The 24316-nt window shown below is 35.6% G+C and overlaps 2 protein-coding genes across 2 annotated transcripts; one reads left to right on the plus strand and one right to left on the minus strand.

The window, feature by feature from the left end:
• Positions 1-891: 891 nt before the first annotated feature.
• On the minus strand, positions 892-5037 carry LOC139431381 (uncharacterized). Its single transcript, XM_071199040.1, has one exon. It carries the CDS (start codon positions 5035-5037, stop codon positions 892-894), a length of 4146 nt encoding a protein of 1381 aa, XP_071055141.1.
• A 5907-nt stretch (positions 5038-10944) lies between these two features.
• LOC139431382 (uncharacterized) lies at positions 10945-12177 on the plus strand. Its single transcript, XM_071199041.1, has one exon. The coding sequence runs from the start codon at positions 10945-10947 to the stop codon at positions 12175-12177; it is 1233 nt and encodes a 410-aa protein (XP_071055142.1).
• Positions 12178-24316: the final 12139 nt, after the last annotated feature.

Genomic DNA, 24316 nt, shown 5'->3' on the forward strand with positions numbered 1-24316 from the left:
CGTTTTCATTAACAAAAATGATGTAAGTGAAAAAAAAATACATTTAAATAAAAGAAGGAAATGGTTTAAATAATACAATTTAATTTTCCCAATTAACCCAATTTAAATATATTGAAACATTTTAAAATACAATCTTGAAAGTTTATACACAATTAAATATATACAAAATTTAACAATCGGTAAAATTAACAAATATAGTATTTGCATTACGATACACATGCCAATAGTTATAATTGTAATAACAATCGTTAATATATTCAAAATCATTAACATTAATATGGTCGTCAATAATTAATTTAGCTGATTCATTATCAGGAAAGTATCCGTTAACTTTTAGGAAATCTTTAAATTTTCGATGATCTTCAAAGTCTTCATCACTACCAACATACAGAATATCACCCTTGCGATAAACCCTCCATATGTTATTTTCAAATTCACAAAATTGTACAAATTGCGAATCATTTATTTTATCACCATCGATGTCTCGTATGTCTACAAGTACCAAATCGAGCTGGGTAATTTCTTCTGGGAAATCGGTATTTAAACACTGCTTCAGTTTAAGCCGAAAGTCAGTCCAAGACATTATGACCACGATGTGAACACTTCGATTTTTAAAAGGTAACTGAGGCACATATGATTTAAATTTACAATTAAACATAATTTTTTAAAAGTCAACTAAATAACAGCAGAATTTAACTTACAACTAAAATGGATTTACATCAAAAATTTAAATAATAAAAAGGATTTCGATGGAGTAACGTTAACAAATACCTTAGTGGCCGAATTGAACTTACAACATAAAGGGAATAGAAAATTACATTTAAACGCGATTCGCAATTCAACCATCGAAATCCTTTTTTTACAATTATATAATCAAAAAATATAAACTATTTATGATAATGGAGTGTTGATACGATAGTGACCCCACGCTAATGTACTCACCCCATCATCATTAATATAACGTTTCGAATCACGTGATGAAAGAGCCAATTTATTTTGTAGCATGGTATATATGCTATGCTTTTGACTTCTGAACAAGTATTGTTTCATGTAAATATCTCTTTTTGACGTTAAACATTCCAAATAATGTTCAAAGGTAATTTTGCGTTTAACCACAGCCTTCTTTACACCTTTAGCCTTTTTAGTGATACGGCCGGAACAGACCCTATTAGCGTACAATTTAGAACGTAAACCAATAAATTCTGACATGATTCTACCTGAATTTTCATCTTTCATCAACCCCAATACCGCTTTATTTTGTAGTGGGATGCTAAACTCATTATCCGGAAGATAATTTGACGTATCGAAGCGTTCTAAATTATCTTTTACGAATGCATACACATCATCTGTGGTAATGGACACAGTGAAGCTGTCGGTATCCATGTAGCACAATTGAATGTCAGAACCAAATTTAGGTTTCAAAAAATCATAATAAAATTGGTACATAAGTAATTTAGAAATTTCCAAAACTGCAAACCCTACATATAAGGGTTTATCGTAAACCACATGCAGATGTTCCATTTGAATAGCCGAAAATGTTTCCGTAAAAATTTTTATATTTTTAAAATTTAATTTAGCAATTAGACTACGTGCCCCTAATTTTGGTCTACCCGTTCTCTTACGTATATCTTCCCAACTTGTCACTAACCTCACATCGACCCTTTTATCTACATTTTCCATAGTTTTACCGAAAACCGCATTATTCATTAATTTAAAAAAGTCCTTTTCAAAACTATTCTTAGCAGTTTGACGTAAATGTGTGTTAACGTCGATGTAAGGTTTAAGCCAAGCTGATTGTTTAAAAGATAAAATACGATTAATTTTTCTAACTATAAGACCGTGAGCGACGGCATGGTTTAAATTTCTATAATGAATTACATAATTTTTCTTATTAAATAAATTTGGAATAAGTCTTTTATCGCTTACGCTTTTAGAGTTTGGCGGGCATATATTTTCGGCTAGAAATGGTAGGTCGTTATGCAAATCGTGTAATTCGCGCGGATATTCAATATCAACGTCCAATATATACCCGTAATCTGAGGTATCGGATACGTTTCTAAATTCGAAACTTCCAATTTGGGCCGCATCCAACCAAACAAACTCATTAACGGGCATATATTGAGACATTGCCCATCCATAGAGGTTATTTGCATCCCAATACATTAAATAATTTGAAGGTAAATCGGTGTTGAAAGTACCATCGGCCATATATTTATTATTTCCCTTAGCGTGACGATGACCGCAAAACGAGATGCCCCCGCGAATTCCCTTTTTAATGAAATGTACCTGATCTATATCTGTTAAAAGTTCGAGTTTGATCTGCGTGAACTTAAGCATAGCATCCCAAGATAAACCTGGCGCTGTATAATAATGGGCAGGGTCTAACCCATAAGTACTAAAACAAACCTCTCGAAACTTTTCAAAGATGTCTGCAAGTAAAAGTACATCGGTCTTTAGATATAGATCTGAATACTCACGTAAATTTTGACACCCGAATGTACGCCAAACGGTTTGCGCATGATTGTATTCATCTTCACTTATACCATCGAAGCTCAGCTTATTCATAAAAGCATCTTTAGAGGGTAATGATGTTTCACCCAATCTATCAATAGAATCAATATACTGATAAGGAAAAATACCCTTTCTTGTTAACAATTTAAACTGTTCGTGACGTATGAAAAATTTTTTAACGTGGATAAAGTCATCGTCCACAAGATTGCTGGCGAGCGAATCGAGAGAGGATGCCATGAACCTAAATGAATCTACAAAGCGCATTTTCATGTAGACGTTTTCAAAATCATCTTTGTGCTGTTTTTTAACGCGATCAACTAAAACGTTTTTACTAAAGCTAATGTATTTTTCCTTGTTGTTGGGTAAAACATCGATACCACCCTCCGAATCGATATCAGCTAATTCCTTTACGAATAAGTGTGAATCATACCCGCTAAAATTGTGAAGAAATATCGGAATGAAATTAGGGAGTTTGAAATTAAGGTTACACGTTGAATGTGCGGCACCTCTAAATCTGCCGGTAATATGACAATGGTCGTGAACCTTATTCTGATTAAAACCATCAAACGGTGACTTACAAATATGGCATAACGAAGCCGAATTAAATTTCAATTCCTCTTCAGCGGTTAGAGGTAGCATTGGTTTAATACATTTTAAATATTCGTTGTAAATAAATTTAACGTCCTCGATTAATTTTGAAACAAAAACTTTACCACAATCGAGGCCCGTATACGTTTCGAATTTATAATATTTAACATCGGATGTTGAAACGATATAATAAGCAAAGCTATACGGCATGTGTATATCTACCGCTTCGGTAAAAGATGTTGAAGTACTAGGTTCGCAAAACTCTACCGGCTTTAAAATCGATTCAAAATCCGCATATATAACAAAGGGAACGTTTTGAGTATTTTTATAATTATTAAATTGTAAAATATTTTCAGGCGTATACGAACCTAGAAAGTTTGGCCTTGAGCGCACATTTTTCGATGGTAAAATGGTTTTAATATGATTACAATCATGCAGTTGATGATCGTTTAACAACTTTTGTGTGGAAAAGCGTGTTAAACAACCATCGCAAAGGTGTACAGAATGACCGTGGTTGTATACTTGTTTAGAAATCAAACGTGATAGATTTACAATTAAAACGTAATGTCCGTGTCCATTTTCATATAAATAAAGTAAATTTATATGGGTATCCCGTCGATTTTTTGTAAAATAAATTGGCCCTTCCACCACGTATTCTTTGGAAGATTTAACTAGTTCATAAATATTTATACTTAAATTATTTAATTGTTCAATTTTAGGAATGTCTTTTAAATGCACGGGAAAGTTTATATCTTTTAAATTTAATACGGTTGAAAAGTGCGGGTACGATGATGTTAAGGTTCTATTACTTTCAACCGGTCGCAGATGAGATACGAGACTCCAAGCTAAACAAGCGTTGTCATCGTAGTTTTTGATGTTGATGCACGCTTTCTTGGTAGCGATTGATTCAGGAAGCGGGATGTACGACGAGCCGGGTATAGGTTGGAATTTGTTGATGTTTAGAAGAAGGTATGAAATAGAGAAGAAGGCCCAACCGGACCCCCTCTCCTGAAACTCTTCAGCTTGATGGTTAATACTTGCCACCATCTCATCATAAGTTTCAATAAAATCGGCGAATTGTGTAATTACTTCGAATTTGGTATTAAAATTCTTTTCGGACGCGGTAACGGTCTCATCTCCATTTTCATTAATTGTTGTTTTAATAAAAATGGATAAAAGCTCGAGTTGCACCTTCACCGAGCCGTTCAGGTTCATGTAAGATGTGATAATATTTCCGACAGTATTTCGGGAACGCGCAAGATATGTGGAGATATCATCATCATCATCATCACGATCTCCGGATATTTTATAAGACGCAACTCGATCTTTGTAACAAGTTGCAATCTTCTCAACACCTTTCTCAACCTCTATCGTATGATTCATCCTGAGATGTGACTCCAAAGCCATATGATTTGTGAAAGAAATTCCACACAAATCGCATAGCTTTGATCTATTATCACCTGATAGCGGTTGAGGAAGGTGTTTAGAAGGTTGCAAAATTGACCTTACCGCCGACGTCGATGATGTAGATGGTGGTACATCGATGGTGGGTTTCGCTTTCGAACAATTTGCCATTGCAGGAGGTGGCGCTTGGCGTTGAGGACCAACTTCTAAACCATTATCACCCGATAGCGATTGAGGAAGACGTTTAGAAGGTTGCAAAATTGACCTCACCGCCGATGATGTAGATGGTGGTACATCGATGGTGGATTTCACTTTCGAATAATTTGCCATTGCTGGAGGTGGCGCTTGACGCTGAGGACCAACTTCTAAACCATGCACTAATCTTTTATGTCTTTGAAAACTATCGAATCTCGAAAAAGATTTATCGCATAAAGAACACTCGTTCTTAACGTTATTAGTATGCGAAAGTCGCGTGTGCCGATCGAGGTTCCTTTTGGCAGTGAACGACTTTTGACACTTATCGCACGCGAACATCTTTAAAGAGATTTGAAATTGACAGTGTCAAATATAAACTTTAACGAGAGCAACCGCTTATTAAAACTGCTGATTTTGCGAGTACCACAGATGACTGTGAAGTAAAAAGTTTCTAGAAATAATAGGTATTTATATTAGATAAAAATGCAAACTAAGCAGTTTTTATTAAATCGTCGAGGTTCAGTAAAGTTCAATGCACCACGTCAGTGGAAGTGTTAAATTACATTGTGGTTACAATAATGCTGAGCAATAGAATTATTGGTGTAAATGAAATACGGATAAATAGAAATTTAAAACGCTAATTAATTATAAGGATGTAATAAATTAAAAGTTTTTAAATAAATAATAGGATTTATTAATATTTAAGTTGACAATAATGTAAAGTAAATATACGTTTTACTTAGAAAAAAACATTTAAACCTAAACGATATTGTCTTTCGGTATCCAACTGTTATGGGATGAATCGAATCCTAACCACTTAACGAACACTTGATTCTTTCTTCTGTTTAACACTTTTTCAACAAGATACACATCAGGTTGTTTGGATCTTTGAAGTTCGAATTCATAAAAAGCTCCTTTAATAGGTTGTCCACTCATATCTTCTAATAAATAAGAAATTGGATTCGTAATTTGTGTTTTAACTATTTTAAATAACTCAGTGGTCCAGTTGGGTAAATATCCCTTATCGAAGACATGCTTATGCTTGCTAATGCGAACTACATCTCCAACATTAAAGTTTCCCTTACCGGCAATTTTAATATGATTGTACACCGTATTGAGAAGTTTATTTTCTACAGATTTCGAATTTATTTGAGATGGTTTCATTTTCGTGGTTGAATGCTTTGAATTATTATATTGAGTTGTAATAGCATCCAATAAGTGTAACCATTTATGATTTCCGTAAAGACTAAACATTTTATACAACTTTTGTTTTATGGTTCTAATTACGCGTTCAGCTATTGCAGCCTTCATTACGCTATACGTTGAATAATGATTAATTTTAAATTCCATCATCAACTTTTTGAAGTGTGTATTGTAAAATTCCTTTCCCTGATCAGTTTGTAGATTTTTAGGTACACGACCTTCAGAGAGAATTGAACGTAACGCGTGTATTACATCTGTTGAGGATTTATTTTTTAACGGCCGCATCCAGAGATACTTTGAAAAACAATCGATAACCACTAAGATGTATTTATGTCCAACATTGATTTTACCAAATTCAATCATTTCAATAAGATCAGCTTGCCATAAATCATCGATTCCCTTCAATATAGTTCTGCGTCTAGGAAATAAACGTCTAGCGGGACGATGAAGTTCTTCAACTATAGTTTGTTTCGCTTTCGATACCTGCATTCTTACGCTCATGGATTAGGTCCAACTTTTTTTTCTCCAATATATCTAGTCGTGAATTTATAGTGCTTTCTATATCAAGTAGACGATCTGCAACACCCTGTATCCCATTTCGTAGATTTGTTGTGAGTATATCAAATGCATTTAAATTAGTGTTGAATGATTTTGTTAGAGTTGTAATTTGCTGACCATTTAATAGGATTTCCGCGTTAATTTTTTTAATGTCGCGTAAGAGTGTAGAGTTTTTAATATCAATTTTTGTTGACACCTGATGTATACGTTTACTATGATCTCCAATAATTCTTTGAACGTCCGCTATTATGACCTTAATTTCGTTTAAGATTGTAGCTTTCAATGTTTCACATATTTCGTCTACATAAATTTTTATCGCACAATCATTTTCATCCGTCGGTTGTTGAACGTTAGATAGTTTACGCCCCTGGATATCATAATCTCCATCTACGGTTAAAGGGAATCCAATATGGCGTTGAGATGTAGTTAAATTCTCATCATTCAATACTTTATTCCGCGCAGAACGTAATGTACGACCAAACTTATCAATGCTCACACCACTCACGCTTGATCCACCGTTCATTGGTACGCATAAATTATTATTATTATTATTATTATTATTATTATATAACGCCGCTCTCCTTCAGTTCTTCTATAATGGATGTGATTTCATTAATATGGGAATTGTTTCCTGCCGCATGTGAAGCGTACAACAATTTCAATCGATCTACCAATTCGTTAACATCATCCCAATATTTATACTCAACGATTTTCGAGTTCACTTCAAGATGTCGTCCGGGTATTAATCCATCCCCCGACTTATTAAATGTAAATAAAGGTTTAATAATTTTAGTATACTTGTACGATTTATTTCCAACTATAGGACCCGTAAAATTTCGCTTATGCGCACCCGTATACGCTAGAACAGATTTGTAACGTTGTAGATCCTCTTCGGTATAGTTCGTAGGTCGTTTTAACTGTATAAGTTCATATAACCCCGTAGAGGCTTGTATGCGTTTTTCGCCTCCGAGAACAATATGAGAAGGTTTAAACTGGACAGTCTTCGATCCAATCATCCAATCGTTTTCATCAGGATCATAACGTATACCCATTCTCTCATCAATTTCTCCTCTTTTACCAAACGTATAATATAAATCCCGAATTTGATTCGGTAGATTTTCTATAGGTAAATCCTCCGCCTTCAATTTTTGTTTTGCATCCGGCGGCGTTTTAAATTCATCATCACTTTCAGGAAAAGTTAATTTTTTCCTAAATGCCGGAGTTTTAAAATCGGTTTCATCAAATTTCGTTTTAACGTCAACACCGACATCATCAGTAGGTTGATAGTGGTGATGGTAATGTACAGAAGAAGAAGGTTTCACTTCACTTAATTTATTAGTCATATCTTTTAATGAATCGCTTAAAGGCTGATGTAGTTTAGCGATAAGACGGTCATCGTTTTCTCGACCGAGTTTAAGCGCTAAATATTTTTTCTTAATAGTATTTGTTATGTTAATTATAGCTTTATCCCTCTCACGTATGGAACGCTTAGTCATTTCATCGTTATGTGACATGCTTACTCTCACAAATACCAGATAACAATGCAATAATTTAGTCCGGGTAAATAAATTTATCCATTCCTATACGATACCTTCCATCCTTTACTTCAAAATCTTTCATAATAATCATAGGGTTATATTTATCATCATTCCAACACCGTTTACAAGCGTCCTTGAAAACATCAAACTTCATGTCGGTGTTAACGTGTTCATCATACACATGTTTTAAATTAACCTCATCTTGTTTGAATAGAATTAAGACGTTTGCATTGTCTCGTATTAGGTGTTTAGGTATCCGCGTATAGGTTTGCGTAAGGTAGAACGAATCAATATTATTATGTCGTCCCATACAGAAAAATGATCGAATCTTATCCTGTTTATCGCATGCTACATCGTCAAATATGAAAATTGAGTTTTGTTTAGCTTCAGACGGATCTATAACGGCATCATTATCGATGAATCTATAAAGTCCTATTTCGGGTAACTGTTTCATAATCATTTCTAAAAATTCATATTTCGGTTGATGTAAGGATTTTGAGTATATATAAATATTTTCAAAATTTAAACCATTTTTATCGAAAATGAGATTTAACATCAAGTTGGTTTTCCCACATCCGCTCGGACCACATACTATTGCTCGTATACTGTTCGGTATGAGATCGCCATGCCTACGACTGGTTATCGGTTTCATCATCGTTAACCGATCGAGATCGGTTAATGACATTGTGAGAGATGGGTGTTGCACTACACGCATTATAAAACTAAAATGAGTTTTAATCTTCATGTGCGGGTATATAAGGGATGTGAAAGCGTAAACCGCATCAGTTGAGTATGCTGTTTACTCGAGATAGTACATCTGCGACGGCGGGGGGAAGCGGAATACTTAATACACTTATCAATAAACTACCCGTTGAGTTACACGTTCCAGGCTATCAATTTTGTGGACCAGGAACAAAATTGAAGAAACGTTTGGCTAGAGGCGATAAAGGAATAAATCCATTAGATCGGGCTTGTAGAGAACACGATATAGCGTATTCGGACAATAATTCTTTAGAACAACGTCGCATGGCCGATAGACGTTTGGAGGAAAACGCTTGGGGGAGAGTGAAAGCGAAAGATTCGACATTGGGGGAAAAAGCATCAGCTTGGTTAGTTACAAACGCTATGAAAGTGAAACGAAAATTGGGAATGGGTCATAAGGGACAAAAAATAATTAAAAGATTAAAAGATAAAAAAAATAAACCGATAGCATTTAAAAGCGTGTTGGTAAAGCAAATCGCTAAAGATTTACCCAAAACAACAGATAATTTACGGGAAGCGGCTAGATTAGCTTTGAAAAGTGCTCGTATAGCTGTTAAATCCGCGGGTGGAAAGAAAAAAGTTAAAATTCCGCGTACAATCCCGTTACCTATTACAAGTGGTGGTATACTACCGATATTACCAGCCATATTTGCCGGACTATCAGCTCTCGGAGCGTTATCAGGCAGCGCGGCTGGTGTGTATCGCGCGGTGAAGAGTGGTCAAGAGGCTAAAGAGAAGTTGAAAGAAGCTGAACGACACAATAAGGCGATGGAAGCTATCGCGATTGGCGAAACCGGAAGTGGACTTTATATTAAAAAATATAAAAAAGGATTGGGTTTATATTTAAGTAAAAAGCAACAAAAAAACTTGTAACTAGGCTACCTAATAGACCTCTAACAAATCTCGATATAATAAAATACGCTAAAACACTTAAAATTCCAAATTTTCGCGGAGTGTATATGCGAAATGGATTGCCTAAAGAAGGTCCTAAATATTATGAGTCAGCTGTTGTAAATTTAGATGATCACCGAGGTAGCGGAACCCATTGGGTAGCCTATAAAAAAATTGGCAATAGGGTGTTATATTTCGACAGTTATGGAGATCTAAAACCACCTAAAGAACTTTTAAAATACTTTAAAAAATGTCAAATTGTGTATAACCACGATAATTTTCAAAAGGATAACCCGTATAACTGCGGTCAATTATGTATAAATTTCCTACTTAACATAAGAAATAACTCATTTGAGTGAAAATGTCACAGACGTTCACACTGGTCAGTACAAAAAGCGAAATCTCCGAAGACTATTATCCGCCTATAGAATTAGACCCTAACTCGAGTTACTCGCTTGGTCTTATTGGATTCTATACGTATAACAGTATACCAAACATTGAACAAGGAGTAAACGATAAATTTTACTTTACCGAAAAATTGCCCATTAATAAAAGCCGACAATCAACTATAGACGAGGGGGCATTACCACAGGAAATCAAAATTCCTACTGGTGCATATGAAATAACGGACATTGAGAAATTTTTACAAAAAGAGATTTTACGTCGTATCGGATTGAATACGGTTGATGATCCTGAAAAATTTTTTTCACTCAAGGCTAACAATAACACCTTGCAGTGTGAAATAAAAAGCGATTATTTTGAGATAGATTTCTCTCAACCAAATACGATAGCTTCTATATTGGGGTTTTCCAATCGTAAACTAGATGTATCGATAAAGCATAAATCAGATCTTCCGGTAAATATAATACGTGTGACATCCGTTCGAGTGGAATGTAATATAATTTCCGGCTCGTATTACAATAACAAATTATCTCACACGCTATATGAATTCGCTCCAACTGTGGATCCTGGTTTCAGTATAAATATAGAGCCAAGGAACCCCATTTATTTGCCAGTGGACACCGATCGTCCGATATCGAACATTACACTAAGATTACTTGATCAGCGTGGTAAATTGGTAAACTTTCGTGGAGAAGAAATTGTTATTAGATTAGAATTAAAACGAACTTCATAATGGGGCTGTTGTTCCAATTAAAAGCCACCGATCCTCAACAGCGTTCATCTATCAAAAGAAAACATTATAACTCAGGTGGAAAGAGAACATCTAGATCAGTTAAAAGAAAGACTTCATTGCGAGCGGACAACAGACGTTTTCTCGAGCAGTTGGGTTATCATGTCTACACAAAAGTTAAATATATACCGCGAACCCATCGTGGATAATTCGATCGCTAGAGAAGAAGTGCATAGTTACCATCCTTCCACAAATTCTTTTCAAAATAACGATATATTCACCATTGAACTAAACCAAGAAGATGTTTTATTTTCGTTCTTCGAAAGTTATATACGTATTGAGGGAGATTACAAAGAAAAATTAAACGATCCAACTGATACTATCCAGCTAACGCACAACTTACCAACATATCTATTTGAGTATATCGCATTTGAGCATAACGGTACTGAAATCGAACGGGTACGTGAACCCGGTTTAACATCATTGATTCGAACCCTACTTCAACAAAACGAAGTGGAATGCAAATCTTTAGAAATAGCTGGTTTAAAATGGCCACCCGAAGGAAATTTGCCCACAGTTAGTGCGAACAAGGATTTCACGTTTCAAATCCCATTAAGTCATATTTTCGGATTATTTAGGGACTATAATCACGTTATGAGAGGTCGCTTCAAATTTAGATTTGTTAGAAGTCGTACTGACTCCAATTGTTATAAATCTACATCAAAAGCCGATTCTAGCACCGCAGAGTTTACTGTAAAAACGGTTACATTGTTGGCGAAACATGTGTACCCAAGCCCATCTATAAAGATGAAGCTGTTAGATGGTTTAAATAAAAACGCAAACATTCCCGTACCGTTTCGGAAGTGGTCTTTTTATGAGCTACCTTCAATGAGAAAGGGAAATAAAGAGATTTGGTCGGTCACGTCAACAACTAACAGAGGTAGACCTCAATACGTTATAGTTGCATTCCAAACCAATCGAAAGGATCAGCCGAATTCAGATTGTACACTTTTCGATCACTTGAACATTATAGATCTTAAAGTATATCTAAACTCATACTGCTATCCATTCGAGTCGATGAATTTGGAGTTTGCGAAAGAAAATTATGTTGAACTCTATAAAATGTATACCGAATTTCAACCATATATTTGGGAAACATCTCGAAAACAACCGATTATGGATTTCGCAAGCTTTAAAAAAAGACCTTTATTCGTGGTGGATACCACTAAGAATAACGATGAAGAAGCCGCCCCATCCGCATCATGTGAGGTGCGTATCGAAATTCAAAGCGGTAAAGATTTTCCGCCTGATACAAAAGCATACTGTATACTACTCCAAGAATCCATGTATACATACAAACCTTTGAGTGGGGAGGTATCTGTAATTATAAATTAAATTACACATGAGGTCATATGTTAGTTTACAATATGAAGTTCAAAATCGCGGTTGTAGACGTTCAGGGGTTTTACATCAATTCTAAATTCGAAGTTAAAGAATTTACTCTTGTGGATATCACCACCGACTACATAATACATTTACACTTAAAAGCTAGTATACCATTCCAACAGTTAAACGTTCGAGATCGAAGATCAGTGAGATATTTGGAACGCAACCATCACAGGTTGCTATATAGCGATGGGTGGATAAATCAATCAGAAGGTCTAAATGTAATTGATACCTTAATTTCCTCCTACGATCAAATATTTGTTAAGGGAAATCAAAAGAAGCAGTTTTTGAAAACACGTAACAGCAATTCAATACTAACGGATATTGCGTTAGAATTTGCGGAAGAGGATGAGACTAAATTAAATTCATCCAACAATCAATGTTGGTTCCACACCGGCTCTCCAGCAGTATGTTCACAAAACAATGTATTAATTTTACAAAAATTTTTATATAATCACAATAATGTTACTTGTATTTAAGTTGTAAATATAATAATTTTTAAATAAAAAATTGATTGTAGTTTTATTATTATAATAGTTGTAAAATTTATTGGGAGAGGGTGGGGGTGTGAGATATATCATATAATTAAAAAATTAATGTATTCAGTTTACAACTAAATTTGATGAAATATGGATGTTAACACTGGGTGTGAAATTTCTGAAAGCCCTTACTGGGTATCAATTAATAAACAATGGAAGAAGTTTCGTGATGATATAGAGAAAGAAAATAAATTTATTGGTGAAACCTTATATTCGATCGATAGATTTAACATAAAAGTTGGTATTAGTGTGGCGAGAGGTTTTATAACATGTGTGAAATTGATTTTTAAATCTTGGAATGATGTAGAATCGAAATCACATATACTCTCTTTTCTACGTGAAGATTGGGAACAATTGATTAATGTATTTAAAATCATTCGTTTTAAAATGAACTTTTCTGACCAAATTATACCGTTAGCGGATGGAATTCTTAGAGTTACTGCAGACGTTGAGAATTGTGTGTGCATCACATATGAAGATATGGACCCTGAAAATAATTTTTTTATTCCGATTATATTAACCTTGATGGAAGTTCAAGACATTTTATCTAAGGAATTTTTAATTTCATACAAATTAAAAGTATTAGACAATTTGCATTTTAATGATTACATTGATTTTATTATGAACACTCAATTTTCGAAGGATAAGTTAAAATTAATTCGAGAATTTTGCTTGCAAAATTTATCTGAAATAAATTATTACTTAATGGAATATATTGATATGATTTCATGAGTTTAAACTTACTACTATTAAGAATGTTGACGAATACTTGCGTTAAAAAATTATATTTATTTTAATTTAAACAAGTTTAAACATGTTGAAACAAGTGTTGGTGAGGTTCAATGAACTTTACATAACTTTGGTGATTTAATAATAAAAACTGCTTAATTTGCATTTTAGATAACAATAACACCTGCGTGCGAATTGCATCATCCTTCTAGAAACTTCTATTACACAAAAACTGCTTGATTTGCATTTTAGATAACAATAACACCTGACGTGCGAATTGCATCATCCTTCTAGAAACTTCTATTACACATTTCCCCACCCCCATTATTTTCATACATATAATTACATGTTCTAAATAATTTATTTAGTATGACAGCTATTTCCAAGCTAACAGGTTACGTTTTATTATTATTAATCTACGAAACAAATCATGTCTCGTCTAAGTCAATTGGGTCAGTGCAATTTCCCACCGAAAAAATCAATTTCTGCGCTTCAAACAGACACTCCATACCCGATTAAGTGTGCGAAACGGCTTAAAAAGTGTTCTTGGCCGTCCGTGGTACTTGAACTGGAGGCTGGATTCGTAATTTATTTACCAAGACGCATCGCAGAAGATATTACCGACGAAGAAATTATGGAACTTAGCAAAATGTCTATAATTTATAAGGGTGCAAAAGACATTGGTAAAACACACCCTGTATATTTATTGGATTTCGTCAAGAAGCTTGAAACGTAAAAACTTTCCGACCGATGACCCTGATGTTCATCTGTATTAATATAAATGTAATTGTATTATAAAAATTATATATTCTTAAAAATTAAATAATAACAAATGTATTTCTTAAACACATCATTTTGTTGTTTCTATTTCACCTTACAGCCATCAATTCAATCCGCTTAAATTCAATTAAATAAGTAAGTTTTATATATTTCTTAAACGTTTCAATATATTTAAATTGGGTTAATTGGGAAAATTAAATTGTATTATTTAAACCATTTCCTTCTTTTATTTAAATGTATTTTTTTTTCACTTACATCATTTTTGTTAATGAAAACGCATTAAAAAATTTTATAATTTGTATTATTTTTTTTTACTTTCTTAATATTAATTATATATATGTATAGCATTTCATTTAGGTCAATTATTCCATTGCTCAGCATTGATTGTAACTTGACACTCCCGCCGGCGAGGTGCATTGCACTTTACTTGGTGATGCGCCGCGCCGATTGTCGTAAGTTGACACTTCCGCCCCGGCGAGGAAAGCATTGTATCGCGTAACTCATAATCAGTTTTACTTTAGAAACCGAACGTGTCAAACGTAAACCGCGCGCAATGTCTCGTAGTCGTCTCTGTGTTTTTCTTTTTTTTTCGGTCTCTGTGAGTTTAAACCAAAGAAAAAATTTATTCGAAGTTGAGTTGGATTTACCCCTTTTACCATATTTATTGTTAATGGAAAACGTCTTACGAGCTGCGCATGGTCGTCACCTTCCGTTGTGGTGGAGTTAGAAGCGGGCTTGCTTCTCAACGTTTCTTTTTTACCTACCGATCAAGAAATTTTTTGGAGTTACAAGATCAATGTATCGTGTATAATAATAAAGGATGGTGGTAAACCGAAGCCCGCTCATATAATTGAATTTGTAAAAAAAGTACCATAACATTAAGGTTTTTATTATTTTTTTGTAACTATTTATTATGTAATGTTTATTATTATAAAAATGTTTATTAATACTTTTATTGGGTTGATTGGGGGGGGGGGAATTAAATTGTGTTAAATTGTGTTATTATTATTTTCCGGAATATTCCCAAGTTCCTGCGCACGCGCATTCAAGAGTTGTGAGGCGCGCCTTTATGCGTTCAACGCGCCATCTTTCAGAAACGCCGATTCTAGACAGGAAGTTGTTGCTCCTCCGCTCCTCCGTGACGTCATCCGCCCGATGTAAAAGGATAGGGAGGGGTGCCAACCAAACGCTTGAGGGAAAAAATAGGTTGGTAACAAGATCTGGTGACTTTTTAAAAAAGTAGCAGTCTACCTGGTTGGTAGTGGTTCAGTTCCACTACCAGCCACTAGGTGGCGCGTTACTTTTTTTAAAAGTCACCAGATCTAGTTACTTTTCCAATACCAACCTATTTTTGTTTTCTCCACAGCCATAGGTTGGTACCCTTCCCTATCCTTTTACATTGGGTTGATGACGTCATGTGGAGCGGATGTGGAGCTGTGGAGCAACTTCCTATCTAGAATCGGCGTTTCTATACTACTCGGAGTGTCGCCTTGATCACCTCGAGCAGTATTCGCGGCTCAATAATCTGATCATCGCGGGAGTTCCCGAACATGTAGGAGAAAATCTTCTCGAAATTGTGTCCAACATTGCGGAAGCTATCAAATCTCCTATTATGGCTTCCGATATAGATGCAGTTCATCGCTTGCCTCAAAGACCATCTCCAGGAAAAGACAAGTCGCGCGCTAAGGCCATTATAGTAAAGTTCACCTCCAGAATAACACGTGACCGTATTTTTAACGCGGCCAAATTATATCGTCGCAGTGCCAATGGCCGTTGTCTGTCGATTCCCGACGTTGCGGATAATCTTTACATTAATGAACATCTTACGGCTCGTAACATGGACCTCTTTAGTAAGGTGCGAGAAATCGCGAGAAATAAAAACTACAAGTATATCTGGACGAAGAGCTGCGTGATCCATGTGCGGAAAGATGATAGAGCGAAGATTTTGGTGATCAAATCGTCGTCTGACTTGAATAAATTGTAAGATGGCCCTCGTCGTTTTTATTGTTGTTCCTATCACTTTTTAACGGTTTATGGGTATCAGCTTCTATTATCAGAACGTCCGTGGTTTACGATCCAAGACTAATACTTGTTCAATCAATTCACATGCCTTATTGGCGGATTTTATCTGCCTTACTGAAACATTTCTTAATGATAGCATATCCGACAAGGAGTTACTCAACTCATCTTATACCGTATATCGTCGCGATAGAAATTCAACGGCTTCCACCAAGCGCGATGGTGGCGGAGTCCTTATAGCTGCGAAGCATGGCTTTCATACCGTTCCCATGCCGAGTCTGCAAAGTGGTGCGGAGGACTTGTGGTTGAAAGTTCAGTGCGGTCAACTAATTTTTCTTTTGTGCTGTGTTTATCTTCCTCCTTCTGCTGATGAAGCGCTGAATCTGTTTTTGTCCAGTGTGTCTGCTGTGCGCGATGCCTACCCGGAAATTATGATTGTTATTATAGGTGATTTCAACATGCCAACTATCTCTTGGTCTATGTCTGAAGATGATGTATTAATTCCCACAGGGAATTTCGACCGTCGCGCGATTGATTTTCTTAACATTTATTCATATTGTAATTTTAGTCAATTTAATAATGTATCGAATATTAATAATAGAATTCTTGATCTTGTTCTATGCGCTAACGGTCGAGTCGAAAGCATACACCTCTGCAACGATCCACTTGTGGATCCTGACTGCCACCATCCACCGTTTGAATTCTTATTATCGGGCATGTTCATTTGTCTGAGTGATGGTCCGAATGTTCGCTTTCTTTTTAAGAACGCGAATTCCGGAGCTATCAAGTGTTTCTTAAATAGTATCGATTGGCAGACTGTTTTTGCTGGGATGGGCGTGGAGAGCATGGTTGAAGTTTTCTATGACCGCGTTAATTATGTAATTAACAGAGACGTTCCTAAGCGCTTTCTGCCTAAGCAACGTTTTCCTTGCTGGTACAAACGTTCAACTATTCGTGTCATTAAAGAAAAGCTACTTTACCATAAAAAATGGAAATCTACTCGACATAATAGTGATTACTTGGCTTTCTCTATCTTGCGCTCCAGGTCTAAGAGGCTTATTGCGGCTGATTATAGAGATTACTTAAACTCGATTCAGGCGGGGGTTATGGAAAATCCCAAAGGAATCTGGTCCTTTGTTAAGTCCAGGAAAGGGGATGTGTCTGGCTTGCCGGCCGCTATGTTTTCTGTTGATGGGTCAATGGTGACCTCAGGTCATGATATCTCTTGTGCATTTGCAGAGTATTTCGCCTCGGTTTTCGTAGATGGTAGTATTGACCGCTCAATGGTCTTCGGTGGCCAGGGTGTTTCACCTTGGTTCTCTGCTGACGCAGTCCTCAATGTTTTGACCCATCTTGACAAGTCCTCTGGCTCTGGTCCGGATGGTATTCCATCTTCCTTTTTGTGGGAGTTTACTGCCGAACTGTCGACCCCACTTTTTCTTATTTTTTCAAAATTCTTACTCGAAGGTACTTTTCCGCGCGCGTGGAAGACAGCTTTTGTCGTTCCAATATTTAAATCAGGGAATAGACAGTTGATATCTAATTACCGTCCAATTTCTATTATCTCGTCTGTTCCAAAGGTTTTTGAAAAAATTGTTTGCGATTACTTTAACCACTCTATTGCTCACTCTCTCATTACTGAACAACATGGATTCTTGTCTGGCCGATCGGTTTAGTCTAACTTAGTGTCTTATGTTAATTTTATTCATTCTACCTTAAATGAGGACTCACAGGTTGACGCAATTTATACCGATTTCTCTAAAGCCTTCGACAAGATTGACCATGGAATTCTTATACAAAAGCTGTCCTCCTTTAACAGTCCTGCCGGCATTGTGCGCTGGATAATGTCATATCTTTCTGACAGAAGTCAGGCAGTTAGGATGGGTAGCTTTTTGTCGGACTACAAACCCATCTCATCTGGTGTGCCTCAGGGAAGTCACCTTGGGCCCACATTATTTCTAATTTACATAAACGACATTTCTGCTTGCTTTAAATTTTCCAAATTCCTGCTCTATGCGGATGATAACAAAATATTTACTAGAGTCAGCTCTAGTCATGACTGCCTAAGGCTCCAGGAGGACCTTGATCGTCTACATGATTACTGTCCCGTTAACAAACTTTATTTGAACTATGACAAATGCCAAAAAATAACGTTTACATGGAAACGCTATCCTATTAATTTTAATTACAACTTTAATGGTAGACCTATTATCTCTACTGACAGAGTGAAGGATCTTGGCATTATACTTGATGCCAAATTGAGATATCACCTTCACATCGAAGTCATGGTGGCGAAAGCCCTGCGTAACCTAGGGTTTGTTATCAGAATAAGTAGACAGTTTACCAATTTTACAAGCATTAAATCCCTTTATATGGCATTTGTGAATAGCGTATTATCCTATGGTTCCATAGTGTGGAATCCTATGTACGCGGTCTATCGTGATCGCATCGAAGCGGTTCAACGACGCTTTGTACGCTATTTGGCTTACAAATATCATCTTCCCTATTGCGATTACGATAGACGCTGTGTGGTTTTTAACTTATTATCCCTGCGGCAGCGTCGGCTAGTCTCAGACTTAATTTTTCTTTTCAAACTGGTCAATGGCTTGCTGGACGCACCTGATCTTCTGTCTGTGTTGAACTTTAATGTACCACAGCGTTTCACGCGGCGGAATACTACATTCCTTTTAGGCACATCGAACACGAACGCCCATCTAAACTCGCCTATCGTTCGGCTTTTGAATACTTACAATCAGGACTTCAACCATGTTACTCTATTTGGACTCTCGTTGCGCTCATTTAGAGAATTACTATTACGTAACGTTTAGTTGTTATCTTCTGTATTGTAGTACAATTATATAATATTCTTCGCTTTTTTTTTGTAATTTTTTTTAAACTATCAATGCTGTTATTATTATTTTCATAGTTAATGTTATAATTATTGTTATTTTTTTTTTTTTTCTTTTCTCGTTTTTTTGCTTGGTATGTAGTTAAGTGCTTTGTTTTTATGAGGATGCTTCACTGGGGATATCCTCCCTGTTTGTGTCCCAATAATAAATAAATAAATAAATAAATAATAAATAAATATCCTTTACATTACATTAAACACAAAAAAAAAGAAGCACAATTGATCAAATGAACTCAAAAAATAAACTACAGACAACAAAAGAACAACGGTAAATTAAATTTTCCCTAACCTTAAAAAAGGGAAGATAAAACAAAAACTTAATATTATATGAACTGCAGACCCATCATCGAACGAAGCAGAAAAAACAGAGAAACAACAGTTCACTGTTACATTGAATAATTCACTGAAACAGCCACAGAGCTTGAAACTGCGACAGGCATCAGGCACGAAAGCCAGAGAGAGCACAGAGGTATCGTTTGTACTTGATTTTAAATTGTTTCGACGCGCATTTTTTAAACTCATTTGGTAGCGAATTGTATTTCAAGACTATCTGATATGAGAAGCATCGTTTAAAAAACTCTATCCGGTGTCCAGGTATTTCAAGCAAGCCTCTATGTCTGAGATTGAGTTTATGCACATCTGTACGATAAGTTAATTTTTCGTACAGATATGGTGGTGACTTATTGGTGATAATTTTGTGATACATACATAAACAATGCAATAAACTTCGATTCTCCATGTTTAACCACTTCACTTCTTTTAATTTGTACGATATAGGTTGACGGCTACGAATACCATGTATCAATCTCAGACACGATTTTTGCATTTTCTGTATTCTACCCACATCCACCGCTGACAAAAAAGCGCCATAAACAGTGTCGCAATAGTTAAATCTAGACAGCACTAGTAGGTCGCATAGTAGTTTTTTTGTATTTTGATTTAGTGAAAACCTGTTATTAAAAATCACCTTTGGTGCCGCGAAGGCCCTCTGTATGGTGACATTGATATGCTTTGTAAACGACAGCTGACCGTCCATTATTACACCCGGACTTTTCACCGTATTTTGTACTTCAATATGTTGTCCATCTATAACTAAGGTTATTGGGCCTAAAAGTGAGCGCGCATGATCCGTGCCAAAGACAGTAGCTGTAGTTTTAGCGCTATTGATGTGTAGGGAGTGATCTCTCGAGAATTGTAAAATATTTGATATATCGTTGTTAATAATATCCATTGCGCGTTGAAGATCTGAAGGTAGAAACGAGTAATAAATCTGGGTGTCATCAGCGTACGAGTGAAAATTACAATGTTTTAAGCGTTCTGACATTGTAGATGTATATGTATTGTATAGAATAGGACTCAGAATACCACCCTGCGGTACACCAGAGACCAGGGGTGTGGACGGGACAGTTGACCATTCAGAATCACTCTCTGTGACCTACCCTTTAAATACTGGGAAAGCAGTGAGAGGGAATTGTCACCGAGACCGCTGTAATGCAAGATGGAGATAAGGGTATCAATGTCGATTGAATCAAAAGCTTTGGAATAATCGATGAGGACCAAGACTGTAACCAGGCCCCTGTCAGAGGCGCGGACGATGTCATCACAAACATGCAGTAAAGCTGATTCGCAGCTATGCAAAGGTTTAAATCCAGATTGTAGATCCGGTATAATATTATTTTCGGATAAAAACAAACGTAATTGTATTTCCAGAATCCTTTCAAAAATTTTGGAAATAGTTGGCAACAAACTGATAGGCCGCATATCTGAGTAGGAGATTGGAGATTTTATTTTTGGAATAGGGACGATGTTAGCCACCTTCCACAAAGAGGGAAAGGTATTAGTTTCAATACAAGTATTTATGATATGGGTCAGGAACGGAATAATGTGAGGAAAACATAGTGTTAACATGAACTGTGACACACCGTCCGCGCCAGCAGAAGTGTTTTTCATTGTAAAAAGAACCCTCTCGACCTCCGCCTGAGAACCAATTTGAATTAAAAAATATTGACTCCATCTTTCCGATCATTTAAGTAGGAATTTATCAATTGTTGTGAAGTAGTGGCTGGCGGCAGGGCGGAAATGAAGTAATCATTTATATCATTGACATTTGATAAGGTTTCTGGTAGCGACGGCTTATTTTTCAAAATACCTATCTTTTGTAAACGTTTCCAGACATCTGAGGACGCATCCCCGGTCTACACATACGAAAGTTGACATAAGCTCGCTTTTCGTCTCGAATAACACGAGCCGTAAAATTTCTTAATTCTTTATATTCGTTATGATCCGCAATAGCCCTGGTCCGTTTCCATCTACCTCTAGCTTTATCCCTCAAAGACATTAAAAATTTGGTATTGCTTGTTAACCATGGGCTAGCATTCGAACGGCGTGTAGTTGTGTTAACAGGTGCGTGAATATCAAAAAGATTTATTAAATTATTGGTAAGAAAAGATACTTTATCATTAACATCTAGAATACGGGAAATATTGTTAAAGGGAAATGCTACGAAATCACTTAAGAATTTATTTTTATCAAAATTACCGAAATCACGATACCGTTTGAACGTAGGCTGTTCAGTAGATTTTATAAAAGTTAGCTTGCAATAGATTAATTCGTGATCAGAGATAGCGTCAGCGTTTAGTGTATCTACATGAGTAATTAAATCTAGGTTCGATGTTAAAATGATATCAATGATCTTTGAGGTCTTTGGCGTAACTCGAGTTGGCTTATCCATTAGTTGTTTAATATCAATCCCTTCTATCATGTCATTGAATCTCAAAGCATCATTATCATTTAAGTTTGACATATCAATATTTATGTCCCCCAAACAGAGGACCTCATCATGCGTTGGAAGTAAAGATAATAGCTGTGATTCTAGTTCCTCCGTGAATGTGCGACAATTAACTTTAGTGTGTTGGCGGTAAACTACCCCTACTAGAAATTTAACCTTACCTAGCTCGACACTCATCCAAAGCTGCTCAATTTCGTTACCTGAGGGAATGAGTGTAAATTGCAAAGAATTACGGATGTAAAAACCCACTCCACCGCCGTGAGTTGAACGATCTTTGCGACAAAAAATGTAATTCTCTATGTGCTGGTCTTCTGTACTAATGCCATCATTCAGCCAAGTCTCTGTGACTGCCAATATATCAAACTGGTGATCGTGTAATATGTTTCTAACTTCGTCGATGCCGGGAAACAATGATCTACAATTCAAATGTGCAACTGCATATGTACTTGACATAACGAGAAAAAATAACAAAAAAAAAGAAAAAAAAAAGGAAAAGAAAAGGTTTAACTCAAAACAGCAAACTCCTTGCTTCCTTCCTTCCTTATTCTCCCATAATCGGTCGCTCGGGGGGAGATGCACTCTACTGTTTCTTCCGACTCCTCGTCGACATTTTAGTGGACACCTCAGGTGCAGCTCCAGAGCAGGATAGCTTTCTCAACTGTTCCAGTTCGTCTCTATGTATTATCCTGTGGATTCTTCCGTCCCCAAGCTTAATGCAAATCCTGCTGTCCTTTGTCCACACAGATTCCTTATCGAAAACTTCAACGACGTTTTTAAAAAGATTCATTCTATTTTTTGAGAGAGATTCCGTAATTAGAATCCGGGTACCTTTCAGCTGTTTTTTGTGTAACCAAACGAAATTCCTGTATCTATATGACACAAATTTTACAATAATCACATGATGATTCCTTTGCCTTTTGTTAAATTTCCCCAACCGGTGAGATCTATCGATGATTAATATTAATATTAATATGTTGATCAAGTTTGGAGTTTTCGTTAGTTATATCTACAGTATTATTTATACAACTAATTGATTTTGGTTCATTGAGTTCAATCGAATTCGTTTGGGTTTTTGAGCCTTCAGACGTACTATGACTAATATTATCAATTGTTTTGATGTTAATGTTGTCAAAGCTTTCATGAACACTAACATCAAACAAGGTTGGTGTAATACGCGCTAATACTTCGTTACTATTATCTAAATTAAAACTATTATATTAACTTTGTAACTACCTTTGTTGTTCGAGTGAGCTTAGTAACTATCCTATTCCTAACTTCTATTGAACTGTTACCATAAATAAACTCTGCAGCCCTCATAATTTCATCACCCGAGCAGTTTTAACCTATGCACCTTATATGAAGGAACAGCAGCTTGTCGAAAGAAATTAACCAACTCGTCAGTAAGAAAATCCATGACAGACCTTTCAAATATTTAATATTAAAAAAAAAATTTTAACTAAAAAGAAAATATCTAATAACCCTATATTGTTATTTAATCAACACGTATTAAAAGTTGTGAACTAATCTGTGTATTAACTTATACTATAATAAAATAAAATGTACGTCTACCTTTACTAAACCCTGAAAATTCGGCCGCCCTCCAAGATGATGACCTCGTTGCGTTGACAAAATGTTATATACGCAAGAATATTAACGAAAATATCGAAGCAGTTTGATTCTAAAAAGAACCGATTAAATATCCAAAAAGCGCAAACTTCAGGAAATATATCAACTAGTGATCTCAGCAGGACGTCACGTACCGTTCGAAAGCTAGCGGATAATGTACCAAAAAGAATATTTTAAGAATATTTATAAGTTTACTCCTCACCCTGTCGGCAAAATCTTAAAATTTTTTTAAAAATAATGTGACTAAAAACTGTAACGACTAAAAAGTCCATAAAACAATAAAAAGCCTTTCTTAACAATATTTATTCTTTCACGAAATACTAAGTGCCCACCTGGGTCAAATTCACCCCCAAAGTCCGCGCCGCGCTGTGTAGCTATAGTGTCTAATAACAAATTTTTTTTCTCGGAAACCGTTAGACCTTACGGTGTTTGGATAGTCGATTTAAATCGCTAAAGGCATCCTCTAAATCTTTAAGAAGGTTTGAAATTAAATGTGATACTTCTGTACTTTTAACTGGTCATTTATTAAATTTTATTTACCTGACTAGTTCCGGTTTAAAAAAACCATCTTCAGAGATAAACTACAAGAAATGAAATATATAATAATAAAATTCTGAACAATTTAAAAATCTTATAAGTTAATATTAAAATTGAAAATATAAAAATGTATGAAAAGTTACTTACAGTCAAAAATTTAAG

The sequence above is a fragment of the Onthophagus taurus genome, chromosome 8, assembly GCF_036711975.1.
Source record: "Onthophagus taurus isolate NC chromosome 8, IU_Otau_3.0, whole genome shotgun sequence".
Classification (NCBI taxonomy): domain Eukaryota; kingdom Metazoa; phylum Arthropoda; class Insecta; order Coleoptera; family Scarabaeidae; genus Onthophagus; species Onthophagus taurus.

What these genes read in the sequence shown, in the direction of transcription:
- LOC139431381 (XM_071199040.1), bottom strand. Translation starts at nt 5,037, where the DNA reads ATGTTCGCGTGCGATAAGTGTCAAAAGTCGTTCACTGCCAAAAGGAAC.
- LOC139431382 (XM_071199041.1), top strand. Translation starts at nt 10,945, where the DNA reads ATGTCTACACAAAAGTTAAATATATACCGCGAACCCATCGTGGATAAT.